This window comes from Emydura macquarii, unplaced genomic scaffold, assembly GCF_026122565.2.
Source record: "Emydura macquarii macquarii isolate MOO-44397 ecotype Brisbane River unplaced genomic scaffold, CSIRO-AGI_Emac_v2 contig_1230, whole genome shotgun sequence".
NCBI lineage: Eukaryota > Metazoa > Chordata > Testudines > Chelidae > Emydura > Emydura macquarii.
The window spans coordinates 21,889,805-21,917,003 of NW_027131367.1; the positions used below are offsets into that span (position 1 = coordinate 21,889,805).

Consider the following 27,199-nt stretch of genomic DNA (forward strand, 5'->3'; position numbering starts at 1 on the left):
AGCGATTTACATTTGAGGACAGATTTTCAAAAGAGCTGAGCACCCAGCAGCTCCTGGTGAGACTAGCCCCCGTTTTATTGAGGTGCCTAATGGGAGGAGATCTCGTCTGAAAAGCTTCCCTTCAAATATGGATGCTGAGCACATGGGAGAACTTGACACGGTGCTCCCATTCTGAAGATTTTCTTGGCAGCCCCAACTGCTGAAAGCATTAACTCTGTTGCAGTGAAGCTTAGGTTGTGCTGAAGTTGATTGCGCTGGCCCCTGCTTACTAGTGGCCAGTGGCCCTCGAGGCACGTAGTGGAGAAGCGCTCTTTGTCCTAACAGCTCTGTTCCTTTCACAGGCCTTAGAATCCAAATTAGCTGCTTGCAGAAATTTTGCAAAGGACCAGACTTCACGGAAATCCTACATTTCAGGAAACGTTAACAGCGGCATGATCAGCAGCAACGGCACAAAGTTCTCTCATTCAGGGCATACGTCTTTCTTTGACAAAGGGTGAGTTGGGATTGATTTGGTTTTGGCTTAAAAGGAGATGGCTTCAGGGTCCCTGTTTAGACAGATAGATGTTGTCTCCACTCACTTTTAGTAGAGCTTTTGTCTTATAGATCAATATAATGTAGTCAGAGCCCCGCAGGGACAGTGGCAGCTAAGGTTATACTGCTGACCTCTGGTAAGCAAGGAGAAAAACCAGATCTGCTGCTTAAAACCCTTCTCGCAGCTGGTGGATGTTACCTCTGCTGCTCTTTCTCCCACTGCCTGGTTTCCTGGACTGCTGCATCCTATGGTAATTCCAAACCCAGGCAGCAGAACAACAATACTAGTGAATTGGAGCGTGAGCTTAAAAAGAATCTTAAGTAACTAGTGTTGGAATTGCCATAATTACCACTCTGCTCCTTTGGGCGGAATGCGTTCACTGCAAACCTGGAGGTTTTCCTTAGTAAGAATTGCCTAGTGCAGGCAGCAGACACGCCCCTGGAACGGGGCACAGCTTGCTTTGATTTCCTCTCCATAGGGGAAAATGAAAATGACATTAGCTCCTTAGTGCCAGCCGATTCTGGGCTCCCGCCATCAGATTGCTGCTGTTTTGCCCATCAGCCCCTAGGGCCCTAATCCTTCTACTCCTTGTTCACGCAAAGTCACTTTGGCCTTCGTGCAGTCAGGCCTGAAGTCAGAGCTTCCGCTTTGTGAACAAAGCAAACGCTGGAGGGGCACCAGCAAGGTTTTCCCTACAATTCTCATGTACCACTGACCCTTGCACTTGGGTGCAAGGCAGAAGTGAGAGCAGCTGTGAGACAGAGAGCATTTCTTCTGTGTTTATAAAGTGCTGGGCACGCCAACGGTGCTGGAATGATCGTCACCGATCAAAGCACCCTCGCACGTTAATACTTTCTTCAGTACTCTAGTTTTCCATAAACCTATGGCAAATGCTCTGCAATGCTAATATTACAGACCAAGTGTTCTGTGTTCCACTTTAACTTGCAATAGTACATTCCTCTTAGACTGCCATGGTAAACACTGACGTTTCAGTGTTTGCGGTCTCTGTGCTCAGCTGAATGGTATTGCTGTATGGCCGGCAGAATAGGTCACGTCCTAGAAACCAGCATGCGAAATCTTTAGCAGAAACTGGTTGCACAAAAAATAAAAAAAGATCATTGCAAATCAAAGAGCCGTTCACTTGGTTTGTACATTCCGGCCTACTGATTAGCAGCGATACTCCCGCTTGCAATTCATAGCCTAGATTCCAGCTGCAAGCTGTTAAGAAAGCTGGTAGGGAAGGATTATGCTTAGGATCCCAGCATTGCTATATGGTGTTGTGATGTGACAACTAAGCTGATTGTTGGGTGGGGAGGGGTGTCACTATTAATTAACTGCCTGACTAGGCTGGTTGCCTTTAGTTAGGAGCAGGTTGTCTCTGAAGAAGGTTTAAACAATCAACACCTAAGGAGGTTAGACAGATGTTAGAAGCATCACAGAGAGAATGTGATTGACAGATGAATTTGCATGCAAAACGTTAGGGGTTTCTACATAGCCCTGACATCCTCCCCCTTCACACCCATTCCCTCCCCTCTGCACCACGTCTTGCTTCCCATGAACTTCCTTCCCTGGCATCCCACTCTTCAGACCTGTTCTTCCCTCCCTGCATGCCTGCCATGCATTCCGCCTCCCTTGAAATGGGTGCATTGGAAGCTTGGGTGCTGTGTCTGCTGCGTCCCCATCTCAGCTCTAGCTATGTCGATCTGTGTATTTTGTCTACGCATTTAAGCTGCAAAGTACTGTTAAATGAATGAGGTCAGCCCTGTTGTGCCTACCCCCTGCAGCACACGGTTAGCCTCTAGCCACGTCCCTGGTGACGCTGAGGTGTGCAGCACCTACTAAGGTTTGAGCCACGGCTTGCTGTGGTAGCTAGGCACAAAGGGCTGAGCTGAGGCATGCCCTCTCTTGTCCCCTCTTCTCCTCCTTTCTCTCCAGCCCCTGTACTCTTCTCCCTGCCCCCAATTGTCGTTGGAGCCTGAAACAGCCTCGTGTGCCCGTAGACCCGATCCAATCTGCTGCTGCTGCCTTATGAACAACCTATTGTTGGGTGGTGGGATTGTGACAGAGGTAACTCAGCCAATCATTACAGTACCGTTTCCTTTGCCTCCTTTGCAAACTGCTGTTCTGTTGGTTACAATGTTTGACAAGCCCTCCATCTCTCCTTGGCCAGCGGAGCTGTGCAGGCATCTACAGAACGGGATGGGAGGGACCCCGGGCCTGGCCAGCTGCGAGTTTTAGGAACGGTACAGAGTGCTATCATGCAGGAGCAGCTGGGCTCATGTTCTAGCCACACTGCAGACTCAGGAGAGCTGCATCAGGAGTTTAAAAGCTCCGGAAGAGCGTTGGCCAATGTAAGAGTAGTTCCCTGCAGAATGTTGTTCCCTCACAAAATGCAGCGTTCCTGTCCAGCCCCCAGAGGGTAGCAGAACGGCCTGTGTAACTCCAGCTGCATGCTTCTCTTTTCTTCTCTTTAAAGCCTCTTAACCCAGGATTATAGCTGGGAGTCCTGCTACTTCTAGAGACCTTGTTTCAAATCCGTTTGGGAAACAAATGGCCATGCCAGTGATCAGCTGTGCCAGAGAGATCGGAGACTGGAATAGCAGGACTGAGGTGGACTGGCAGAATTGTGTGGGCAAAGCTTTTCCCTATGTCTGTCTGGGATGCACCTGGCACTAACTCATTGTTAAGCCCCCTTCCTTGAATGCTAAACTCACTGCATTAGCCCAAAACAATGGGAAAAAATCTCTTTAACCATAAACTGGGATTTAAATTTGGAAAGTCCTCCCAGCGCAACCTGAACTAGATCACAGCACTGATGGTGGCAAAGAATCTGCTTATACACACATGCCCACCGCAGTCTACAGAGATACTGTCCCCTGGTGGTGGAAGTGTATGGAGATGAGAAAAATGTTGGTGTTCATGAATGCTACATAGTTCATCTTTCTCAGAATGTCCCCCCCAAATCTCTGAATGTCCAAATCTCTGAAATCTGCTTCATTCCAGGGAACTCCAGTGGCAGGTGAGTGGTGTAACGCACAGATTTGTTTGTGTTCAGGTTACTCTGCCATTTAGTGAGGGGATCAGGTGGAATTTGAGACGTTGGTTGTCTTTGAAATAGGTCCATTAAACTGTCCTTGCAGAGCAGGTTGGCAGTCTTCGGTCGCAGATGCTTAGCTGAGTTCTGGTTGGGTTTAATTCTGTTGCGTTTCCCATGTTTCTGCCATCCAGGTGCTGTGGAGAATTTCCCTTGTACTGTTCACATCAACTCTTTCACTTTTTCTCCATTAGGCGTGAAAAGGTCGTATTCCCCACATTGTTCATGGGTAATTGGATTCATTTGAAGTGCTGAGCTGCTCGCATTGCATGCTTGGAGGCGGAGAATAACCGGTAATTGGTTATACTCACTGCACGGGGCTCTTCTTAGATTTGTGATCTGATAGTCCATTAGTGAAACCTTAAGGCCACGGTCTTTGTCTGATCCCAATCTCTTGCTCATTGTTACATCAGCCAACGTGTCCTGGTATCACGTGACATTTTTCAGCCTCAAGAATGGGAAATTGGGAATTGAATGCAGCGTGTGCTCTCCGCGCACTTACAGATGCATGCCTTTGACTGAATCTCACACACTGGTTTTGCTTCATGCTGGCCTGCCTTGTATCACTGCAGATAAAACTTCACGCTCCTCTGGAGTCCTTCATCTGAGGATCTCCAAGCACTTTCTCAAATGTCAGTTCATTAAACTTTATGACACCCTGTGATGCAGATAAGTATTATCCCTGTTTTGTGGATGGGGAAACTGAGGCACAGAGGTGCAGTGACTTGCCCAAGGTCATGAGTAAGTGACAGAGCCAAGAATAGAACACTGCCAGCTCCCTGGCTCTGTAAACCATAAAGATCTGTCCTAGGTGTGCCTGGCCTTGGTGGGGTGGAGGACTTGTCTTCCCATGACTCTGACTGCTAGGCTGGCAGAAGCTTTGCTTACCGATAGGATCTCCCAAACCAGACAGATTAAACTAAGGAGAAATCCACTGGTCCTCCAGGTTGTGACGTGGGACAAGGTTTACACCCTTCTCCTGTAAAAAGTACAGTTCTGAAGAAATTCTCAAAGGATTCCTGAAAAATCGCAAATGATCACAGGGCTAAAGGGACCTTGTCCACATTTGTTGTTGCTAGTCCCTGTCACTGCTCTCCCTAATGTCTGCCAGTGTTACACAGTCAACATTTGCTGTACAGCAGACACGGAACCTGCACTTTTTGGAGAAATATCTGGAGCAAAGTCTTGGCCGTTGGGGTCATCTGAGCAAAGGGGCATTATGACATGGAGTGTTCCTGGGTCAGCAAAAGCCACTGGGTAATGACCTGGGAGTATCTGGGAGTATAGGGCTATTGCACTCGTAGGCTCCTGAGACGGGATCAGGAAGTCCTGGGAATAGTGTCGATCCCCGGCACACCCGATCACTCTCAGCAGGGCTAGCATGTCTACAGAGGCTTGCCTGGCCATCTGGCTTCAGTCATGCTGTCTGTTTTTGAAGGCTGTTGAGCATCCCCTTGGAAAGCATGTCAGGGAAAGTGGCTTCCTGAACGAAGATGAGCCATCATCTTTCCTTTTGATTGAGTCTTAATCTGGTGCAACATCAGAACCCTAAACCAGCTGCATGGCCGGGCTATAGGGTCAAGATGTGGTTCAGGAGCTTGAAGAACTGGGCTCTATTCCTGGCTGGGCCACAGACTCATTTGTGTCCTTGGTCAAGTCACTTTGCCCCTTATGCCTTTTTGCCCTTCTGTGGGATGGAGCTGCTGGTCTAGCTCACAAGGGTGTTGAGGATTAATTGGTTATATTTGTAGAGCACTGAGAGATCAATACTCTGAATTAAGATGCTGTGTAAATGCAAAAACTCTGCTTAAAATGCAGATTAACCAGTGAGAACATATGGGATAGCTTAGATGTTTCCAAGTTGCCAAGAAATTAATAGCACAAGATGCTGAATCTGTCCGTTAGCTCAGTCTGTCAGAGATCTGCTTCAGAGACCACCACAACCTAACGGGATTAGGGGTTTTGGGTGCCCAACCAAAGCGACCTGAACGGAGCCTGACTTTCAGCATGTGCTGAGCCATCGTCCTCTGAGGGTCAAGCAAAGCTCCCAGACCGGGAAGATAGACTTGTGCTGGCAGGCAGGGCACTTGTGTGCTAAAAATCGCAGTGGGGTGTTGAGGCCCTGGCGGAGGCTCAGGCTAGCCACCCGAGCTTGGACCCAGGGGTTCGCTGGCCACCTAAGCCTCCGCGGGGGCTGCAACATCCAAGTGATTATTTTTAATGTGTTAGCGCGAGCCTTGCCAACACAAGTGTCTCCCCAGGCTGGGATAGTCACTCCCAGCTTCAGCAAGACAGACCCTGAAACTCAAGCTCCTCTGATGTCTCACGCTGGGGCCTGTGGGCGGGTCAGGGAAAAACTGGCAATGCAGCATGGCTCCTGGAAGGTTTCTGTGGACAGCGCTTGCTCACATGTGTCCTGCGCTGAGTAGCTAGAGGTTTCACTGACCTGCATGCACACCCGGGTCTGTATTGAGTGCAAACTGCTCTGGGAGCATCTCAGAAGCTAGTGCGAAAATACGGAAGGTGACCTATGATAGGAGCTCTTTTCAGTAAGAGAGGATGGCTTATAGGGTCAGGCACAGGATGCAAGCACCGATCCGCTCAGCTTCACTTTTATTAGTTCAGTTGTTTGTGATCAGCATAATATTTTAACTTAAAATTAATATGAAGGGGGAATGTGTTCAAGACAAGAAAGATGGATATGGTCTCGGTGCTCTTAGCTTAAATATCAACCCCTGATATCTTCACAGTGGCTGCTAGTTTTTGGAGCTATTCTTTGTGGCAGTCTTGTTTTCTACCAGCTCTCTGCAAATCGGAGCACCAGCTTTACCTTTATTTCTATAATGAGATCAAGTTATGGGAAGCAGGATATGAACAATGCTATGAGAACCAATTCTTTGCTAATCCTTGGAGAGCTGCTCCAGATGTGAATGCTGGTATGCAGCCATACAAATACTTTAGTTCTCAAAAGATCTGAAACCTTGAAAAGCTTCTAACCAAGAGTTGGATCTCTTTTGCCTTTTAAGCAGAAAGCATAGATTATACGTACAGGACACACCTTTGGCGCTATGTAAAGAATCCGTCTTGCTCAGTATTGCATATTGGTGCCTTATCAGATACTTGTGCTCTTTGACATGCCACTCTTACTCCTGCGCTAGCCAGTTAATCAGATTGGCACTTGTTAACCATTGTCAAGATTGTATGTAAAGATGTGAGCGTTTGTTCCTTCTCAATTCTCACCAGTGCCGTCGTGTGACCTGGAACAATCAATGGAGACTGTGTCTAATTCAGTTTTTACAGATTCCAGAAGAGACCAGGCACAAAGAATACCAGAAGGCAAAGGACTAGGCTCCCAGGCTCCAGAGTGCAGCTGAAGAGTGTGTAGAAAGGCAAATAAAGACTTGGCAGATTTCCATATCCAGGACAGAGTTATCAATAAACACATTTGTCAGTCCAGCTGGGCTCAGAGTCATTGTCTTTTGCAGCACTCGCAGAAAGGTGTCCAGTTAGACATCAGATCTGCGAAGGCAGAGGTTGAGCTATTGTCCAGAGACATTTTGGCCGGCAGGCAGGGAAACTGGCCCATCAAACATTGGTACGGAGACCTGAGTTTAGCTGTCCTCATGCAGAATAAACTTTTGGGCGTTAATTGTTTTCCTAGGAACATGAACTAAGCCCCTGTGTAGCGTGGAAGTGTCTGCCAGCCAGCAAGCCCAGATGCAACTAATAAAAGCTGGTACCAAAGGAAGGGTAGCTGGGGCATCCCTGAAATGTATGTTGATGTTGTGACTTTCACAACCCTGTCATGATGGGGAGCTGCCCCCTGTCCAGGCGAGTTTGGTGAAGGTGTCTTTTTCCTCACACCCCACCCCTGTGAAGTAGGTGACACAAACTGCCTGCCACTTGCTGCGCTCTCTTGAAATGTGTTTGTTGTATCCTAGCCTTCCTCCATGTCCTGCTCTGAGATGTGAAGGCCAAGCCAGCCTGGTTCCATTGGCGCCAGGAGCAGTTTGATCTGGAGCTAACCTACTATTCAGCCTTCACTCAGTTAGCCCCGTGCATCAGTGCCCCCTTCATTCAAGGAAGGCCGGAGGAGGAGTGGGGGTCCCAGGAAGTTCCAGCATGGCTTGCTGCCTCTTGATGTGGCTGCTGGCAGATAGCGAAAGGAGTCTGATACCTTCCTTATGTGGGCAAGACTCCCCCCTCAGGTGTCCTAACTCCCGCCTGGAAGCCGCCTTCCCGCTTAACATCCTGCAAAGCCAGGGATGGTTTGGCTCATTTCTGGCACCAGTAATTCGTTTGGGCCCTGTCACATCAATACATTCTCTGCCTAGCTCAATGCACCATCATAGGGCTTCTGTGCCTTGCTCGGCTACTTCAGGGAGATCGCCGAAGTTCCCTGTGGATGCTGCCACCCCAGGAAATGGCAGGGCAGCACAGGGCACCTGTGCACAACAACCAAGGAGCATCAGGTGGTTTCTGTACTTTAAAAGGGGGCAGAAATCTGCTGGGGAAGGAGTGCTTTGGGGAGGGCCCTGAGTGCTGCAGGGAGCTGACCTCTCACACGCTGGCAACACATAGAATCATAGAATATTGGAGTTGGAAGGGACCTCAGGAGGTATCTAGTCCAACCCCCTGCTCAAAGCAGGACTAACTCAGCACATACTGCACTGAGCAGTAATTCACTGGAAGAAGCAACATTTGAGAAGCTTGCATTTCCCAAGCCTGCAGAGCTTAATTACTCAGCCCGCCTGCCGGGCGCGCAGATCGAGTGGGAACTCGCTGATGTTTCACCCCCTTAACATGCCAGCGTTTTTTCCAGGGGGCTATCTCATGACTGCTGGATGGCAGACTGACTCTAGAGCATCTTCACACGCAGCGAGAGCCACTCGTTCTTCCCTGGATGGGGGCATTGGGAGGCTGTAGTTATGGGCCTGGCGTAACTGGCCATCCATAACCAATGTGCCGTACCAGATTCCCATGCCTATGTATGAGACAATGTACAGAGACAGCATGGTCGAGTGGTTGGAGCACAAGACTGGGAGTGACGAGAACTGACGTCCATCCCTAACTCTGCTGCTGACTCAGTGTGACCTTGGTCCAGTCACTTTCTCACTCCATACTTTAGCTTTCCATCTGTGAAATGGGGCAAACTGTCCTGTCTCGAAAATGCTTGAGGATGCTCCTGTGCCAGGTGCTCTGTTACGTGCAGAATAGCATGGACTTGATTTTTTGGGTTAAATAGTTAAACTGCAGGTGGGGGAGGCTGAAATGCCACAGCTGTGTAACTGACAGGCCTGTGGAATCCAGCCGGGCCTCTCGGGTGGAGCGTTACCCACTGGTTTGTTCCCACACTCCTCTTGTTTCATTGCTAACCCCAACTCCTTGCTTTGCTAGTGCGGTGCTGCTGGTGCAGTTGAGCTGACAGGGCGGCAAGGGACCCTTTGCCATTTTAATTTGTATGCCGGTCTCGGCTGGACACTGAATAACACTCTCTCTGAGTTTAAAAGTGAGCAGTTAATCTTCCCAGCCTGGGATTCCCACAGTATCCCAGCCAGCAATTTGCTTGCTCTGGGGAAAAAAAACTCAGTCCCTCTGCTGTGACTTGCAGAGCTGTTAGAACCTCAGCAGGGCGCTCAGGATGGTTCGGACGAACCCATGATCATAAAATTTGCCAACCCAGTTCAGAGCATTGGTTGTGCCCACGCTGCAGGCTGCATGTGATAGAGGCCAATCTCTGTCGTGCTGTAGGTGAAGATACCGCTGAGAGTGACCACCCCAGAAAGGAACATCCTAGGAGTCTTGAAGAGCAGCTCCTTGATCTGAGCAGAGGACTTTTGAAAGGTTTTGATCCTGGCTGTATCACCAGCATTTTTCTCCAGGAGTGGCCTCGTTCCCTGCTATGATTCTCTGCAGGCTTGTTCCAGCCACACTTCGGCTATTTTTACCTCAGTCGGGAGAGAGCAAAGCCCCCGTGTGCTAAAGCCTTTGTCCCTCCACCTCCTGCTCTAACTCAGCAAGTTGCAGGAGCTGCTTCCCGTCCAACCTCTGTTTGGAACCAAGCTGGTTTTATGGCCCTGCAGATTGGAGCTTGCTGTGAAGATGTAACTGCTCGTGAGACCCCCGCCATGGGAGGTCGTGTTTCACGCAGCCGTGTTGTGTATTCACTTTTCGAAAAGACATTATTGTAGCACTGGGAATTTACAGCTCAAAGATCAGGAACTCAAAACTCAGGTTCTCATGGTAACATCACCCCTGGCTGCCTTGCACATTTCATGTTGCAGCCTGGTGTATGTTACTATCAATACCCACCCACTGGACAGAAAACACCTGCTATAGGTGTTGTAGCAGGGTGAATGGGACTAAACTTTAGCTTTTTCTTGACTTTTGAGTATTTAAATTGGTAACTTGAACTTCATATTTTCATTTCCCTGGCTGTATTTTTTACAAAGACAGAAGATCATGGCTCCCGGCTGTGCCGTTTGCAAACACCTGAAGTAAGAACTCATTAGGTCAGTGAAGTTTCCAAGCTCTGGCAGTGTAAACAGGAACAGCCCTGGCTCCTTGCAGCACAATTTAGAAAGCTGTTAGTGCCTCAGAAAGACTCTTTCTGTGCTGCTACCTGTGCACGGGGATCTGGGGGTATTGCAAGTTTTCCAGACAGATGAGCACTATTTAACTGACTTGGTGTGGCAGCTAGCAAACAGTGTAATGCCCAAAGGAATAAAGATTACCGCTCGATGTCCACTAACCTGTGTTTTTACTCCTGAAAATAATGACAGGGCCTGTTCCTGAGGGAGGGTATGCTTGTGTGAACACCCTCCGTGCTAATGTAGAGTCATTTGTGAGTGGGTGGGAGCTGCAGGAAAATGGATGTTATAACGATACTGTTATTTGCAGTGACATCAACCCATGGTGACTGATACAGAGAATTGACTTCAGGTGGAGACACAGTCACTGGAGCAGATCAAGACCCTGTCGGTCTTTTAAAATAATAGAGCTCTCCAAACCCAGGAAGCGCCTCCCCCCCATCCCGATAGCTATGCAGTGGGTTCCTAATGGCTCTTCCCCTGGGTCAGCAGCTTTGGGAAAACTGCCAAGGCTAAGGAAAGCTGGATGAGAAACCTATTGCCACTGAATCCCCAGGATCTCCAGTAAAAGCAGAACCTTCTGACTCCAAGTGTTAGCCCATCCTGGAGCCCTGCCGGGGGGAGCATTGAAGCTCTGAGTGGCTTTCTGAGGTGAAAGCCAGCCAGCAGTTAGCTCTCTAGGCTGGCCGGCGGGAGTCCCAGCTTCGGTGCCCTGCTCCACTACAGGCCTGGTCTACACTAGGAAATGAGATTGGTATAACTACGTCACTCGGCTGTGAACAATCCAGACCCTTGAGCAACACAGTTAAACCAACCTAACCTGGTGTAGACAGCGCTAGGAATTCTCCCATTGCCCTAGCTACCATCTCTTGGGGAGAGAGAATACCTACCTTGAGCAGAGAACCTCTCCTGCTGGCGTAGGGAGCGTCCTCACAGAAGCGCTGCAGCAGTGCCGTTGTAGCGCTTTAGGTGCAGACATGCCCCAGCCTTCCTGTGGGACCTTGGCAAGTCATTGAGACTTTATTCCCCCTTTCTACAACGCTGCCCTGCCTCCCTGGGGGGTTGAGGATAAATCCAGTAAGGACTGCGAGCTGCGCAGATCCGATGGTGCTGGTATAATGTATTCACTAGAGCTGGTGCTGTGGTAGCCACAAGGAAATATTTGCCTCTTTCTGGAGGACGTGTAAACTGAACATGGAGCTCCGTGTACAGCTCCCTCAGAAGCCATACGGTGACGAAGATCCAAACTGGGAGAGAGCAGCTGAGCCTGAACAAACCAAAGCCCTGTCTGGGGCATGGGGGGGAAGCATCAGCTTGGAGCAGCTCCCTGGGGCCACACCTACACTTGTTTTCCTGACACTAGCGAAATAGGCTTCTCCCCACTTTCCCCGCTGACGTCAGTCTCTGCAGCAGGTAGCCCCCAAAGCATCTTACGACTCACAAGCAAATGAGTGTCAGGTGTTACTGGATGCTGCCTTCGGGCTGGCCTGCAAGCTCGCAGGCTGCACACTGACTGTCCGTGTGGCCCCTGCTGCTGCTTGCTAGCGGTCCCTAGCACGCCTGGTCTGCCCCGCTGTGACGCAGGAGGGCAGTAACACGCACTATGTGGCAACACAGTGCCCGGGGACGGCTAGTGTGTGGCAGGCTGGGGTGGGGTAGATTTACACCTGGCTGGTGATGAGTGAAACATTTACGTAGACGAGTCCTTTTCCATCCTGCCCTCTCTCCAAAGCAGAGCACGCCCTGTGGGAAGCCCATGGAGCAAGACCTAAGAGCTCCTGGGGCCAGAGCCCCTGGCCAAGTAAAATGCTCAATATGGCAGGCAGTAGCTAAAACGTGCCATCCTTTTAATAATGCATACCGGCTGGCCTGCTGTGTGTCACATACCCTGTACTGCTGACAGGTGAGAGAGATTCTCCTGTGGAGGCAGGGACCTCTGACTTCTGTCCCCTCTGCTGTGTGCAGTTGAGGGTGGCTATGGCAGGCAGCGGTGAGCACCGTGCAGCTCTTGGCGCAGCGGATTTGTTACAGGGACCCTTGAAACATAAATGCTGCATAGAAAACATCCAGTTGTTGCCGCGGGCTGCTAGGGAAACAGTCTGGCAGCAAGAGCTCAACTGAGGGACAGCTCTGCGTGGAGGCGTTAGCTGGCCTGGCCTGCTGGCTCCAGTGAGCACAGAGGGAGGTGTGGGGCTTTGACTGCTTGGCTGATGGGCAGATCCCTTGGCCATGAGGACGTGGCCAGTAGCAGGGTAACACAATGCCCGTTGCTGGAAGCCTGTGAACAACGGTGCACGCTCCTGGTGCCCGGCACAACGGCCCCGTGGATCCCCAGTGGCAGGGAGAGGGATGGAAACGTCCTGGGCAGGAGGAGTCCAGTTGGCTGGCGGCTGGACCCTGCTGGCTGCTCAGGGCTCCTGCATGTGCGTAACTGTAACCCACTGACCTCACGGGTTGCCTCGTGCTTGTAGCTGGTGAGCATGTGCTGGGGCCTGGCTCTGCCCTCCGGCCTTAGCCAGCAGCAACCAGGCCTGCCGCTTGTGGTCCCTGTGCCTCTTAGCACGGCGGGCGTGGCAGCTGGAAGGAGCAGGGATCCCACCTTTCAGCCGCTGCGCGGAGTGCGGGACACCAGCCGTTGCGCCGTGTTCACCAGCCGCTCTTGTTTTCTTCTTCTTCAGGACAGTAAACGGCTTCGACCAAGGCCCCCCTCCGGGCATAGGATCCTCCAGACCCTCGTCAGCGCCAGGCATGCTTCCGCTGAGCGTATGAACGGCCGGGACGCTGTGTTTGGACTTTGAACCCTTTTCTCAAAAAGGAGCTCCCCAGAAAACTGCTGTTGTCCTTCCCGTTAGCCCCCCAGCCTGCACGGCGGCATAGAGCACACTGGTGCAGCCCGCTCCCCGGAGGAGAGCCCGGCACACGCACACGCCTCCACACAACATCAATACAGTTTATTTTCGCCGGTTGCTGTAGTGGACATGCTCTACTCTGTTGTGGGTCACACAAGCTGATACGTGTGTTGTTCTGTCTCCCGGGATTCAGGAGTCTCACTAACCAACTGATCCTCAGCCCTTCACTTTGTACCTTCCCAAACTTAGGTTTCGTACGACGCAAACTTTGGCCGACTGTATTTACAACCCCCCTTTCCCCAGCAGCCTGGTACTTAAGCACACACAGCCACCATGTTTTCAGTCCAGAGGGAATCATTTTAGAGGGATGCCAGGGCTGGTTTAGATGTGTTAATCCTATTGGACAAAGGCCCCATGGGAAGGCGACTCCTGGCCTCAAACGATTTTAACCCTCCTTGAACGTTAGTGAAACATTCATGCACCTAAAGCGTCTTCGATTTGCTGCTCTGAAAAGCCACTAATGGTATTGGCAGTGCTGCCAGTGACATAGGCCACCCCTAAAAAAACGTGTGAGCATTTCACCAGTGTAACGTATGACTAGACTTTACAGTGTCACCTATGGGCTTCTGTGACAGTTTGGGCCACTGTGTACCTTGTGGGTCTGCAAAGCGATGTTTGTGCGATTTTTGCTCTTTCTCTGCCTCAAAGTTGTTGGCTTTTCAAAAGGACAAGGGAACTTGCCCGTGGTTTGGTCTGGGGGGTTTAAAAATCTTCCTCTCCAGTCTAGTTCATCCCACCTCGCTTGGCTTTGCGGATTTTATTTGTAGAAGCCAATTGCTTTATTTACAAATGCCAAGTAAAACCAGTTACCCAAATCAAAGGGAAGGGGTGGAGGAGAATCACCACTTAATATTAGGGTTTTGTACGTCCCTTTTTCCTGTGTGTCCTTCGCTGCATTTGACTGTTTACATTTGTTTTATTGTATATAGGTTTGTAAACATAATATCTTTGCCTAAGATATTTGTACATAACTTGGGCTTTGTAGCTTTATTTATTCAGAATCTATATGGCATGTTTAAATAGGACAGTGTATCATAAGACAGTGGTGATAACGATCATGTGGTTTAAAATAAAAAAGAGACCTTCCAAAAAATAAAGCTCTTTTAATGTGGAGCCAGTGACTTTGCAGAAAAGAAGCTGGAGGTGGTTGTGTGGGTGATTTCAGGGCAGGCACATTCCTCACTGACACCCCGCTTTCTTGCCAGCCAGGGGAAGTGAAGATGGACAATCTGGGCTGCCATTTCAGGTGGGGTTTTGTTTGTGCCCGAACTAACTAGATTCACTCACTTTCTTGGAGACGCTTCTCACCACAGTTGCCGTGTCTGAGCGACCTGTTCCCGGCTACCCTTGGTGAGCTGGTCCCTCTGACCGTAGGAAGGGCGTGCTTGTGAACGCTTTGCTGGGCGAGGACTGGACTGCACACCCTGCCTGAAGCGACCACTCACAGGGTGGCCGTGCTGCCTAACCCAGGTGGCCTGTTATGAACGGCAGCGGGGACTGAGCCTAGGGGGGAGGGGGAGCTCGGCTCGGGCTAGGACGGGGGCCAGTACCAATGATCTCGTGGAGGAGGGGCACGGCTGTACGTGTTACCAGGTAGATCCGGCTCCCTGCTCTCTGCCTCGGCTCAGCGTCTCACTGCACTGACCTCTGTGCTCCGCTGCACCCCCAGGACCGGGGCTGTAAACAAGTAAAGCAAGAAGTGTTTTAGAAACCGGCCTGACACTGGGTGGCCCTTCTAGGCTGGGGTGGGTAACGGGAGGGTCTGATCCCCATTTACAGACAGACAGACTGACCCAGCGTCACCCACTCCTGGCTCTTGAACCTGCCCTCACCCCACTAGCCCCTGCTGCTGAAAGGCCATAGCTCTGGTATGTGCCGGTAGCAAATCTCACGCTCCTGTTGCTTCCGCTGGCTGCCACACGTTTCAGGAGAGGTTTAAAACGCGAACCTGGCGGAGGGCCTGTGCACAGGGAGCTGAGCCAGAGGGAGGGAGAGGGGAAGGGATGAAAAAACAGCCCCTAGTGCGGAGGGGGAGAAAAGCTGGTCGCAGCTTTGCCTTGGGCTGGGCTGGGGCGGCCGGGGCCTGAGCCCCTGAAAAGGCTGCGGCAGCACAAAGGGGGACGAGCCAGCTGGCCCTGGGCTGTTGGCAAACAGGCTCTGCTCTGCCATAGCCAGCCGGCAGCGGGGGGAGGGCAGCAGCCAATGCTCTTCATCTGCGAGGAGCACAGCCAGCCCCGGGGGGACTTGCCTGAGCAGCAGTTCCCAGGTCCCTGCCCCGCGCCTCGCCGGGTCCTCCAGCTGCAGCAAGCTGGTGCTCGCCCGTCACTCTGCCACAGCAGCCTGCGCCGGGCAGCAGCAAGCCACCCGCAAGGAGCCTGCAGGGGATCAGAGGCTCAGCAATGCCCCTCCTACTGCAGCCCAATGTGCTATTAGCCTTCTTGGCAACCAGGGCACACTGCTGACTCATATCCAGCTTCTTAGCCCGTTACCCCCAGGTCCTTTTCTGCAGAACTGCTGCCTAGCTCGTCGATCCCCAGTCTATAGCTGTGCATGGGATTCTTCCTTCCTAAGTGGAGGACTCTGCACTTGAACCTCATCAGATTTCTTTTGGCCCAATCCTCCAGTTTTAGGTCCTTCTGTATCCTATCCCTACCTTGCAGGGTATCTACCACTCCCCCAGCTTAGTGTCATCCGCAAACTTGCTGAGGGTGCAATCTACCCCATCCTCCAGATCATTAATGAAGATGTCGAACAAAACCAGCCCCAGGACCGACCCCTGTAGCACTCCGCTTGTGACCGGCTGCCAGTTAGACATGGAGCCATTGATCACTACTCGTTGAGCCCTATGCTCTGGCCAGCTGTCAATCCATTAAGTCTATAAATCTGAGGAGATAATTTTATTGCAAGTAAATAGAGCAGGCGTCAGTATCTATAATGAATAAATTTATTGTCTTACAAAAATCATTGTCTAGAAATATGGGTATACAAGAAAACAAGATATTTGCAGTCAGATGCCTGGTGGTCAACAGCCAGTTCAATTAAAAAATATCCAAACGCACAACAAAACCCTTGCAACAGATGTTAAAGCTTTTAACCCAAAACAAATCATGTTTTCAAGCACATTGCAGAGGGATGAAATTTCATAGTTAACACTGATTCATTATCACTGAATATCAATAATACCACTTTGACTAGAGAGGTACATGATATGAAGCACAGTCAAAAATTAACACAGTAAATCATTGTTATATAGGCAAATTATATATGTAACATTGTCTTAGTACTTAGTGTCTAAGGCACTTTCTGTAATGTCAGTTTTTCAGCTATTTAAACAAAAAGAATGTAACTACTTGATGTAACTGTTCAAAATAAAAACCAAAGAAAGGCTTCACACCCACTGACGTGTCAACTCTCAGGCAGGCAATATCCATCTTTTAACCTTTAAACCACACAGACTCCAAACAAGTCAAAACACAGTACAACACAGGTGGTCCTGCTGGTTGGGCTCACCAGCTGGTAAGAGTGCCAGGTCTGCGGTAGAGACACTGGGCTGGCTAAGTATTTATTAAGCCTTCATCTCATGGCTGTGAAACTTCCTCATGCAAAGAGGAGCAGCAGCTATTCAGCTCCACGTTCTGAAGACTAATCAGCCAGCAGTTAAGTTAATTTCCATCCTGAGCCTCTGTTCCATGTTTATTTTTTCCACGTTACTGGTGTTCATGTTTTACTAGTCTTAATATGTACAGCCTTCGGACTGCTAGAGCAGGTCTGTACAGATGCGAGGTATTGTACAAATTAAGAACGTTGATGGTATTTCAATTTGCCAACAGTGCACAAGCACTACTTGATGAAGCAGATGCCAGGAACACTTCAAAATGATATGCCAGGTTAAAAATGGATACTATTCATTTATCCCTAGATTTCCCTCTGAACACTTCCAAGACCATTTCACAGTTTACTTGCTGATTGTGTGTAGATCACAATAATTATGAGAAAAATACAAGATACGGGAGCAGTTTGGCCTCCACAGTGCACCAACAGACTTGTTACAGCTGAGGGCCATGTGAGCACAAAAGAAATGGAAGGGTGTTATCTGTACAACAAAGCATGCATAGTAACAACAATGGGTCTGCCCCAACCAACTACCGCCTGGGAATGAAGTTTCTGAATTGATAAAAAAGTTGTATCCTTCACATGATGCTTTATAAAATGGCTTTACAATGAATATCTGGAAGAGATGCACTGAACAGAGACAGTTACTAGATATAAAAAGCAGGTGTACCGATATTGAAGCAGGGTACAGTATGGTGAGGCTACAGAGCCTTGAGCCATAGGTGACCTGCGATAAGTAGCCTTGCAGCATGCCAATTGTACATAAGGCAGATTTACGGCCACAGGGCAGTTTGCTGGTCAGATAAGTCCTTTGCATCTCACAGACTCTGTGTGCAAGGTCTCTGCATGCTAATGGGGTAACACGGCTCTACTCGGCTTGGGCGGGTTGCATTTCATTGATGTCACTGCCTTTGCTTTCCGCATCATCGTCAGACAGTTCCAGAGAGGCACCTTCAATATGCAGCTGGCGTCTACCAGATCGACTTGATGAGAAGGTGAGAGGGCCACCCCGCCTGGAAAAAAAACACCAAGCAACTGCTGAACTGCAGGCCTGTGTTCACTGGCTAGCCTGTGTGGTGAATGGGCCCCCCAGAAAGCCACCAACAGGTGTAGGGTGGAAACCAGGAGCCCCACCAGGTCACCCACCCGTGTCACTAAATGCCTGGGCATCCTACACTAAGGAGGAGTCTTGAAACCTTCACTGGCGCCAGTAGAGTTATATCCTTCAAAGACACTTTGTAAAGAAAGGCTTTATTTCAACACACACCACGTTCCCAACCATCATGTACGCCACGAGTAGGGCATTGAATGGCATCAGATCCAGGAGCATCTAACACCAAGAGGAAATGGGCCCTCAGTGCTACAGCACATTAATAGTGAGAAACCAGCTCCGAGCTGACGTTTGACGTGTGGACCACAAACGCTGTAGCGCCAGGCCGTCAGGCCAGATCCAACGAAGCGTCAGGCTTGGGTTGTGTCAGAAAACAACCCCACCCTGTTGGGCTCAGGTTGGCTCGGCTCTGCTCTCCCGCCCATGAGCTCGGCACGGCAGTGGCTGTGCACCTCACACTAGCCAGCCATCACCACCTCAATGCACTGCGTGCACTGTGCAGCGTGTGGTGAGGAGCTGCAGCACACACAGCCCGCAAGGGGGAGGTAGGCGGCAAAAGCAGGGCACGTCCCGACCACCATGCCGACCCCATGGACAGGAGGGGACAGCGTGAGTTGGTTCGGGGGAAGGACAGGCTTCAAAAATTAAACCCAAGCAGACCTCTAAATGCTGCACATTAACACAAGAACTAAGCTACATGCACTTCAGCATGACAAGCGACTTTTCCTCAGCACTGCCAGCGTCTTACAGCTGGCCCCTTCAGCTGCTCTCTGCCTCTCTCATGCTCTGCTCTGTGCCTAGCCCACTCCCTGCTGTACTTCAGGCAACATGTCTCTCTCGCAGTGCCAGAGCCAGCAGAAATCAATTACTGTAAGTCACTAACATTACTAAGGAGCTGAGCCCCCTCCCTGACCCTTACAGCATATCCACAGAGGTGGGAATCAAGCACACGGACTAAAACCAACCCAGCTGTGGGGTCCCCAAAGATTTGAAGCTGACAGAATACAAGGATCTTCATGAGGATTTGCTGATTGTGACGGAGAGCTGGGTGGTAACCCCCTAGCAGCCCCAGCTAATGAAGATGCATTAGAGCTGGTTAGGAGGACCTGTATTTGATTAGGGAATGGAAGACAGCTGTCTGCCTAACTGAGCTGAGAGGTTGTTGGTCCCTGATTAGCGGACAGGAGGCAGCTGCCAGGCTGATTAAGCAGAGCTTGTATGCTGGCCAGAGGAAAGAAAGGGAGAGGCCCAGGGGAGTGAAGAGTCTCTACCTGTAGCATAGGGAGGAGAGAAGTCCCAGAGGCTGCTAGCCCTAGCCAGGCAGGGCATGATGGTGGTGGATGCTTAAAGGTGCTGTAAACAAACTGCACTGGTGACTGCTAAACCAGAGGGTCTTCGAGTCGTTTGTGAGCTGGAGGGTGGCCGAAGCAGAGGGGCTGTGGCGGTGACCCCTTACACGGATATTTCCCAGCGTAGATCCTAGTACTCCATTTTAAGTTCCTGTAACATTACTGGCTCTGCTCTGGCACTCCCATACCGCTTCTAACAGACCCTGGCATCACAGAAGCCTCCCACCCTGAGAGGGATTTGCTGTAGCTGCTTTAAAACTTCCCTGGGGCTTGTGAAGCGCTGGGTAGGACGCTGCCTGTCTCAGAGCTCCTTCCAGGCCCAGGCCCAGGCCCAGGCCCAGAGCTCAGCACTGCTTACCTCAGCCTGTTTTTCAGAGTGCTGACCTCCCGGCTCAGGCCCTCATTGGCCTCTGTGGCATCGTCTAGTTCACGCTGCAGTTTACGACGTGAGGCATTCACACGTGTCGCTTCCTCTTCAGCTTCCTCCAGCTGGCGTTTGAGCTGCTTCATCCTGGCATTAGCCTTCTCCATCTAGGGGAGAGAGCCAGGTTGTCAGCACTAAGCTCGAGTCAGCAGAGCGCTGAGCCGCTGCAACGGAGTGATGTTTTGGGGGACGGGAGAAAGGAAAGAGCTGAATACTTGTCTATCCCATTCAGCCTCACCGGGGATTTTGATCTGAACAGCACGGAACAGGCTCGCGTGTAAAAGCAGGACCCTCATCCTAGCCACATGTCCCCTGACTGAGTGAAGTTCCTTAAGATTCAGTTCCTGGAGCACAGAGTTTGAGTGACCAGACTATCTTGGTATGCAAATCTCCAGCTGAAGAGCTGCAGTTCATTCTTGTAGAGAGACCAGCTGTGTCCTACCTAGTCATGGGGCTTGCAGGATGCAAGGGAGGGACAGCAGGCTGCTTGCATGCAGCCCGCAGGGGGAGAGATCATCCACACCTGCCAGGTGCACAGTCCTACTCCTCTGCCTCCAGTCCTGGCAGACCAGCAGTGCTGTACTGATTGCAATTGGAAATCCTAGCAGGGTTCAAGAGACCAGCTCAAGCAGTTGGCACCACGAGGCTGAAACAGGCCAGGCTACACTGTGTAGCCCATGCACGAAGGCTCTATTTGCTGGCAGCTTGCCAACAGCTGCCCTGGTGAACCTGCACTTCCAAGCACTCAGTCACCGCTCTAGGGAAGTGGCGAAACTGCTCCCGCCACTGTAGCTTGTTTTGGTAGGTTGTAGGTGTTTTGGGATGGGGTGGGAGTCAGGGCCACTGTGAAACCCCCCCTCAGGTGGCTGGGAAGATCACAGAAAACACCGTCCGGGGGATGGAGAAAGGAGAGAGACGGCCCACAAGTTTCCAGCAGAAGCAGAGACAGCGCAGAAGCTGTGCAGCTGGAGACAGGAGCATGGAACTACCCAGCAACTCCACCTGGACTGGGTGAGGGCCACTCTGCGGGAACTTTGACTGTGGGCTATGATCTCATTGGGACTCTCTGTTATTAGTAAGCACTTTAACAGGGTTTGTTTTAGGTTTGGTGCAGGGCTTCTCCAGTGGGATTTTCTGGGTACTACTCTTTCCTCCAGGTGGCTGTAAAGTCTGTTTAGCAGGGCAGCCCTTGCACCCAAGGCTCTTCACGGCCCATGTCTACAGGAGTTTGGGTTTGGAGCACAGTCATGCACCTTTGCTTACCTGTTCTTTGTACTGGTCTGCGTGCCGACGCTCATCTTCCACCTGCATGAAGACTTCCTTCAGTTTCTTCTCTGTACGACGCACCAATTTGTTAGCAGCTGCTCTTTCCCTGAGAAGACAGCAACATTTACCCCATCATCAATCAGCCTGGGAATTTTACACACTGGTTCATTTGTAGCATCACCCTCATTCCAGAGAGCTAGTATCACATGTGAAGTTCGGGGTTAGAGAGTCCAGATCTGAGTCACACTCAGAAGCACAAATGGGTTTGAGTTCTAAGGTACTTTCTAAAATTGCATTGGTTATAACTGAAGGGTCTCATCTGTCAGCACGGGAGCAGAATGAGCTTGGCTGTCCCATACTAAAACCAGGGGTGCTTGTTCATTGTGGGGGGGCTTAGTTGCAGTGCTTTAACAAGGGCATCTGGTAACCATTTTGAGGCAGAAGAGATGGTTTATGGTCTGCTCCCACAGCTAAAGCCCAATAGGGGATGGAGGGAAATGGACTGGAGATTTAGACAGGGCAGTTTTACCACAGGAAGGAATTATGGTCCTACAAAGAAGGCTGCTTTTTTCTGGAGCCTGGCTACCTTGTCCGGGGGCAGGACATTAACTCAGAAAAATAACCACAACACCAAAAGCAACGAGACGTTCATGGGCTGTCCACTGCACACACATCCCAATTCAGGGTGAGGAGGCTGTGGGGGCGGGTGCTCTCCAACTGCAGGCATCTGCATGCCTGGCTATGCAAGGTGCTTAGCAGTCATGCCACGGAACTGCTGCCCCACGCTGTGGGCTCCACTCTTTGTGGTAAAGAGCGGCACAGAGAGGCTCCATGCCCATTTCGTTGGCGGCAAGAACCAATTCAGCAGTTCTTCCGTTCAGTGAATGGACCTTGAAACCCAGATAAGGTGAACATAATATTAAGCCTCAATCTTTTTAAGCTGTTCAGTTCAAGAGCATCCATTCAGCAACTGATTTCTGGCTAAGAAAATCCAATTGCTAGGGCTGAGATGTGAACATTTAGTACCTATGAGAAGTCTTGCTAAGGCCATAGAAGTGTCAAAGAATCAGTGCTATCTGTATTTATTTTGAACACCAAACAACCATATCTTCTTACTTTGCTTCCTGCTCAAGCTGTTCCTCTAGCTGCCCAATCTTAGCTTCCAGAGTAGAAATGGTTGCCTTGAATTTAGACTTCACAGATCCCTCCATCTCCTGCAACTTGGCTTTCAGTTCTTTGTTCTGTCTCTCCAGCTGCTGGCGTGCATTTTCACTCTTCTGGGCAGCACTCCGTTCCCCAGCCAGCTCCGAGTTGAGCGTATCAACCTTTGGGAGGGCAAGAAGAGTCAGTCATCTAGCAACATTCAAAGCATTCATTCACCTTTTCTTTTTTTAAACTGTACAGTCCACTTAAAGGGAGCTAAAAGTGCCCAAAGTAGCACATGCCAAAAGTACTGCACCTGCAGTGTGGTCTTCCGAAACCGGTCGTTGAGGAGTTCCATATTGCTCTGTTCCTCTTCCAGCTCTTCCTCCAGCTGTGCAATTCGGGCTTCCAGACGGCGCTTCTCATCCAGCAAAGCTGATCTGGAGGATCAAAGAAAATGTACGGGACATTACACAGGGCACCCAGGTACCACAGCAATTACCTCCACTTGCCAGCAAACTCTCGCACGATGCTGCAGTGCCTATGCCAGTAATTCCCTTCATCAGGAAAACAATGAACCAAGAGGTCAGTGTAGGGCATGCAAGTGTACTGGTAGCAGACAGTCACTGCTGCTTATAAACAGCATCTGACATGCCAGTCCATGGGATGACTCACTTTCCAGAAGCACTATTTGCAATCTCATCGGCCAGCTCATCCCGCTCTTGCTCAGCATGGCGACGAGCTCTTTCGGAGGCAGCAAGTTCCTGCAAGGGGGCACAAGAAGATTCGTTTGCTTATTAATACGCAGCACTTAAATAGCACTGGTGAGCTCAGAGCTTTGCAAACATCAGTGCAGCCCCCAAGGCCACTAGCAGACAGCGAAGTGCTAATACGTCTGACTTGCATGTGGTCAGACAATCAATAAGCAAAAGAACCAGGAACAGAACTCAAGCCAGGTTCTAACCACTAGCTCACACTCCCAGCCTGTCCCTACTGGCTACTTCATGACTGCAGAAATTTGTTAGTCTTTAAAGTGCTACAGGACTCTCATTGTTTTTGCTGTATACAGACTAACACAGCTACCCCTCTGGAACTTTTCATGACTGCAGTGGATTTACCTTCCTTAACCCAAAAATGGAAAATACTGGAAGTATTGTAGATTGATCTTTAACTTTGTCAATTGCTTTCCAATCTCGTTACATTTATGTCTAGAATCAGGTTTTTTATTATTTATACTGCATTATTGGTTCTCTTCATGGAAAAAGTCCTAATTTTTGAAGCTCACTGATAACAAACACCCGTATGCAGTCATTTATAAAGCTACAAAAGCATCTGGCAAACAAAGATGTTACACTAAGCCTATGTATTCATGGCAAAACTAAAGCTAAATGCACAAGCTTCTCAGGTGCTCTCTGTTGTGCCCACCACCTTAGTATTTAGCACAGTGTCAGGAAAACTTCAAAATATATTCTACAATGCTGCATTAGTGTACTTTCTGTTTCCAATTTAAGGGGCATTAAAAGATTCCTATGCATTTATCTTTCCAATTTTCTATCTCACACAAATACTGACACTCTGCACTTCAAGCACCTTCCATCAGAGAACGTCAGAGCACTTTGAAATCAATACAGCCTCATGACACTTCAGGAGGTAGGAAAGTATCCCCATTGTACATGTGGGGAAACTGAGGCACAGAAGAGGAAATGACTCAGCTAAGGTCACGCAGGATGCTCACAAGAGAGCTGGAAGAGAACCCATATCTCCTGGTTCCCAACCCACAAAGAACACTAACGTACATGCCACTTACAAAGGCAACTCAGAACTAATTCATACCTCTTGGAGCTGGAGTATTTCTGCTTCAAGGCCTTTCAGTTTCTTTTCATTCTCCTTGGACTGAGCAAAGATCTCATCTCTGGATGCACGGGCCTCTTCCAGTTCCCGCTGGTAGTCTTTCATCTGAGCCTGGAATTTCAGAGAAGAAAAAACATCCCATTAGAGGACAAGTGCAGGTGTAGCAGGGTGCTACCGGCCAGGCCAGGCCAGGCTAGCCCTACTACTGAGCTCTCATTAAGGGTATATGAGAGCCAGCTGAGCAAGCTGGCCTTGAAGAAAGGAATAAGGAACAGCTGTAGAACCTGGGAGGGCTATAAAAGCTTCCAGGAAGAGGCCGCTGGAAGGAAGGGAAGGGTAAACAGCCAGAGAGGGAGAAGCTACAGCAAGAGAAGGCTGAGCACCCTTTGACTAGAGGCTTAATCTGTAAGACCCCTACGACTGGTAAGAACTGGCTATATAGAAGGTGGTGAGAAACCCATTGTAAATAAAGCGCACTGGTGGAGTAAGAAGCCATCGTCTAGAAGTGGTTTGTGGAGGCCGAGGACCTGGACAGCAAGGGGGCCAGGCACAAACCGCTACAGCAGGGATCTGTTACAATCCTTATGAGAGTTCAGTATTCAGTAAATGAGAGGATGGACACACAGATGGGGCTGAGTTTTTCTTATTGTTTGAGATGCAGATCAATTTTCATTGTAACCCCAAAACATGCACATTTTGGTCCCACACTCGTCTACTGGATTCTATCTAACTTCCATGTTTATTTTTAATAGAGAGACAAGGCTTCAGAAAAAAAAACCTACTTTAGCTTGAAGGATAAAAATTGGCATGAATCTTATTGAGATTGCAAGTTTTTAAATGGACTGGGGTAAAAAAGGTTGATTTATCTAAATTGACTGAATTTTGTAATGAACATGTCCAACAGAACATTTTCTTAAGTGTATAGATAGATGCACACAAAGATCCATTAATCTGAATGTGTCAAGTTAAGTACACATTTTGATATATTTAATGTTCTTAACATTACAGCTACTGATCATATTTTCCACAAACTCGTCTTGACTGTGAATATCATTAGACCCCAAAAATCAAGTCAAACTTCAATTTTTCTTTAAGAAAAACTGCACTAAGTTGTTTTAAAGTGATGGATGCAAGCCAAAATCTACAAGCCATGGGACCACTTAGGATATGGAACAGCATATTTGGCTTGCCCTACTAAAACTAGCCTAACTTTGATGCTATCATGTGCATGTTAGATTTTTAAGTGATATAGAGATGTCAATCTTTACAGACTTGGAGGTCTGAAATTAGGTACCTAATCCTTAAAACACCCATGTAAGAAAAGCTGTGCCTCAGAGCAAAACTTAAGGTGAACTTCATGCTTCCTCCATATACTGGAACTATGCACAAATGCTCAGACATTCGAAGTCTATAGCTATATTACAAATAAAAATGCATTAAAGAGCATTAAGGTTGCAAGTCAATCACTCAGAATTGAGGCTGCCCGTGCCTTTATGCACATGCATTATGATAGTGTGTAACTGAAAACTAAGCTCTTTGCCCCCCTCTTTCCTTGCCCATCCAGTCTCAGTTTCTCTTCTCAGTTCCTCATCCAATCGGTCTCCCTCAGAGCCTCCAAGCATCCTCACACCCACATTCCCTGCCCCCACAGGCTACCTGCTCTCAGTTCCGGTGCCTGGACCCGGACCCAGACCCAGCACAGCATGAAGCAGCTGGGAGCTGCAGAGGAAGTCTTGTTCATGCCTCTCCAGCCCCAGACTGAAGCATGCTCAATATAGACAGACTTTTCCAGGTATTGAGCTGAGAAGCTCTTCTAGCCAGTTTCTACTGAGCATGTGATAATCATGTTTCAAAGGTTTATTATTTGGCCAAATCTGGGCGGATTTTCGCAGGGATGGAAAAAGCACATCCCTGACAAAAAGGCCCTTTCCACCCTCCCCCCTCCCAATTTCAGTGCCTGTTCCAAAGCATGAGGGTACTGGAGCTTCTTAAAGAGAAGGTCACCAGATTTTTTTTTTTATTTTAATTTTTTAACATGGGCAAAACTATGTATTTTCTCCTAGTCTCATTTTTGAAAATGGCTCAAGAGTTTCATCTGAAATTTTCCAAAAATGATTCAGCTGAAGGCAGACGCCCTGCCTGGAAAATTTCAGCCCAAACAGTTACCGTTTGTCAAAAGGACAACTCAAAACCGGATCATATAATGAGAAATGTTGGGCAACCTTACTAGGCAATGTGACAAGCCCCACCGAGAACATTTGAACACACGTTCTCAAGCCATTGCTCAGCTATTAATTAGTTATTTTGACCCGGCTGCTTTATGAGATCTTTAGGTGAATCACTGAAAAAAAAAAATTGAGCTTTCACCAAATATTCACCTGATCCTTTACATAAACTGCTGAAATAAGGCAATTTTAACCATCTCGTTGACAAACACACTGATGAACTGAAATTACAGAAACTGTTGCAATATGCAGCAGGAAGCAGCCACTCAGGACCAGGAGTGAAGCTTGGGTCAGGGCACTATGCAGTGTCAGCTGAACAGAGCTGTTCTCACCCTCAGACTGCAAGGACACTTGATCAAAAGAAGCACTGAGGTGAGAGAACTGCAAATTCATTCATGGACTGGCTTCACACACCTGAAGTTTGCGCAACTGTTTGATTGCTTCATCTCGAGCCTTGTTCGCAGCTTCTATCTGAGCTTCAAGGTCTTTCAAATCCATCTCCATTTTTTTCTTGGAAGCCACAGCAAGAGCCTTCTGTTTGCGCTCATCCTCCAGTTCTGCTTCAAGCTCCCGCACCTGTGAAGTTACAGTTTGAGAGGCTCTATTACAGAAATGGATGAAATAGGAAAACTCAATGAGATCTCAGAATGAATCTAAAAGGGTAAGAACCAAGAAAGGCCTTCATAACACAAGAGAGTGACATGGTCAAAGCTCAACTCTTGATTATTATCCAGTTGACAGTACTACAATGTGTAAGTTTGAGAGAGAAAACCATACACAGCTTACGGAAATCTTGGCAGCTTCTGCAACAGCTTTGGCTATGAGAAGCAAAGCAATATCTACAAGCAAATGTGACACCCAGGGATTTTCTGAAGTACTTCTGAAAATTCACATGCTAAACATTTTATGGACAGTTTTACTTAAACTGTTTTTTGATCAACTTTCTGTTAAGTGCTTCTTTCTACCTTCAGTCATAGTTCCAGTGCAGAAGCTAATATTTCAGCTTATTAAACTGCTCTTAGACAAAAAAAGAGTAACTACTCATTTTTAATACAGAATTATAATTAAATGGTTACTTCAGGCACATCTATGT

At 49.0% G+C, this 27,199-nt stretch overlaps 2 protein-coding genes across 14 annotated transcripts in view; one reads left to right on the plus strand and one right to left on the minus strand.

Moving 5' to 3' along the window:
- The window catches only part of NDEL1 (nudE neurodevelopment protein 1 like 1), a 47,244-nt gene extending 32,983 nt beyond the window's left edge, over nt 1–14,261 (plus strand). For 3 of the 10 annotated variants that reach the window (XM_067547749.1, XM_067547750.1, XM_067547751.1), the window contains exons 8-10: nt 342–493; nt 2,468–2,599; nt 6,870–7,082. In XM_067547749.1, the coding sequence (XP_067403850.1) occupies nt 342–493; nt 2,468–2,564 (249 nt within the window). In that variant the 3' untranslated portion in view covers nt 2,565–2,599; nt 6,870–7,082. Of the gene's footprint in view, nt 1–341; nt 494–2,467; nt 2,600–3,820; nt 3,920–6,869; nt 7,083–12,894 lie in introns of those variants that run through there. The other 7 variants (XM_067547757.1, XM_067547753.1, XM_067547752.1 and 4 more) reach the window with 7 other exon arrangements.
- A 1,790-nt stretch (nt 14,262–16,051) lies between these two features.
- MYH10 (myosin heavy chain 10) overlaps nt 16,052–27,199 on the minus strand; it is a 144,076-nt gene continuing 132,928 nt past the window's right edge. For 3 of the 4 annotated variants that reach the window (XM_067547761.1, XM_067547760.1, XM_067547759.1), the window contains 8 exons: nt 26,521–26,682; nt 23,864–23,992; nt 22,706–22,794; nt 22,347–22,470; nt 22,004–22,212; nt 20,885–20,993; nt 19,556–19,728; nt 16,052–17,750 (listed from right to left, as the gene is read on the minus strand). In XM_067547761.1, coding sequence (XP_067403862.1) covers nt 17,606–17,750; nt 19,556–19,728; nt 20,885–20,993; nt 22,004–22,212; nt 22,347–22,470; nt 22,706–22,794; nt 23,864–23,992; nt 26,521–26,682 — 1,140 coding nt within the window. In that variant the 3' untranslated portion in view covers nt 16,052–17,605. Of the gene's footprint in view, nt 17,751–19,555; nt 19,729–20,884; nt 20,994–22,003; nt 22,213–22,346; nt 22,471–22,705; nt 22,795–23,863; nt 23,993–26,520; nt 26,708–27,199 lie in introns of those variants that run through there. The other variant, XM_067547762.1, reaches the window with a different exon arrangement.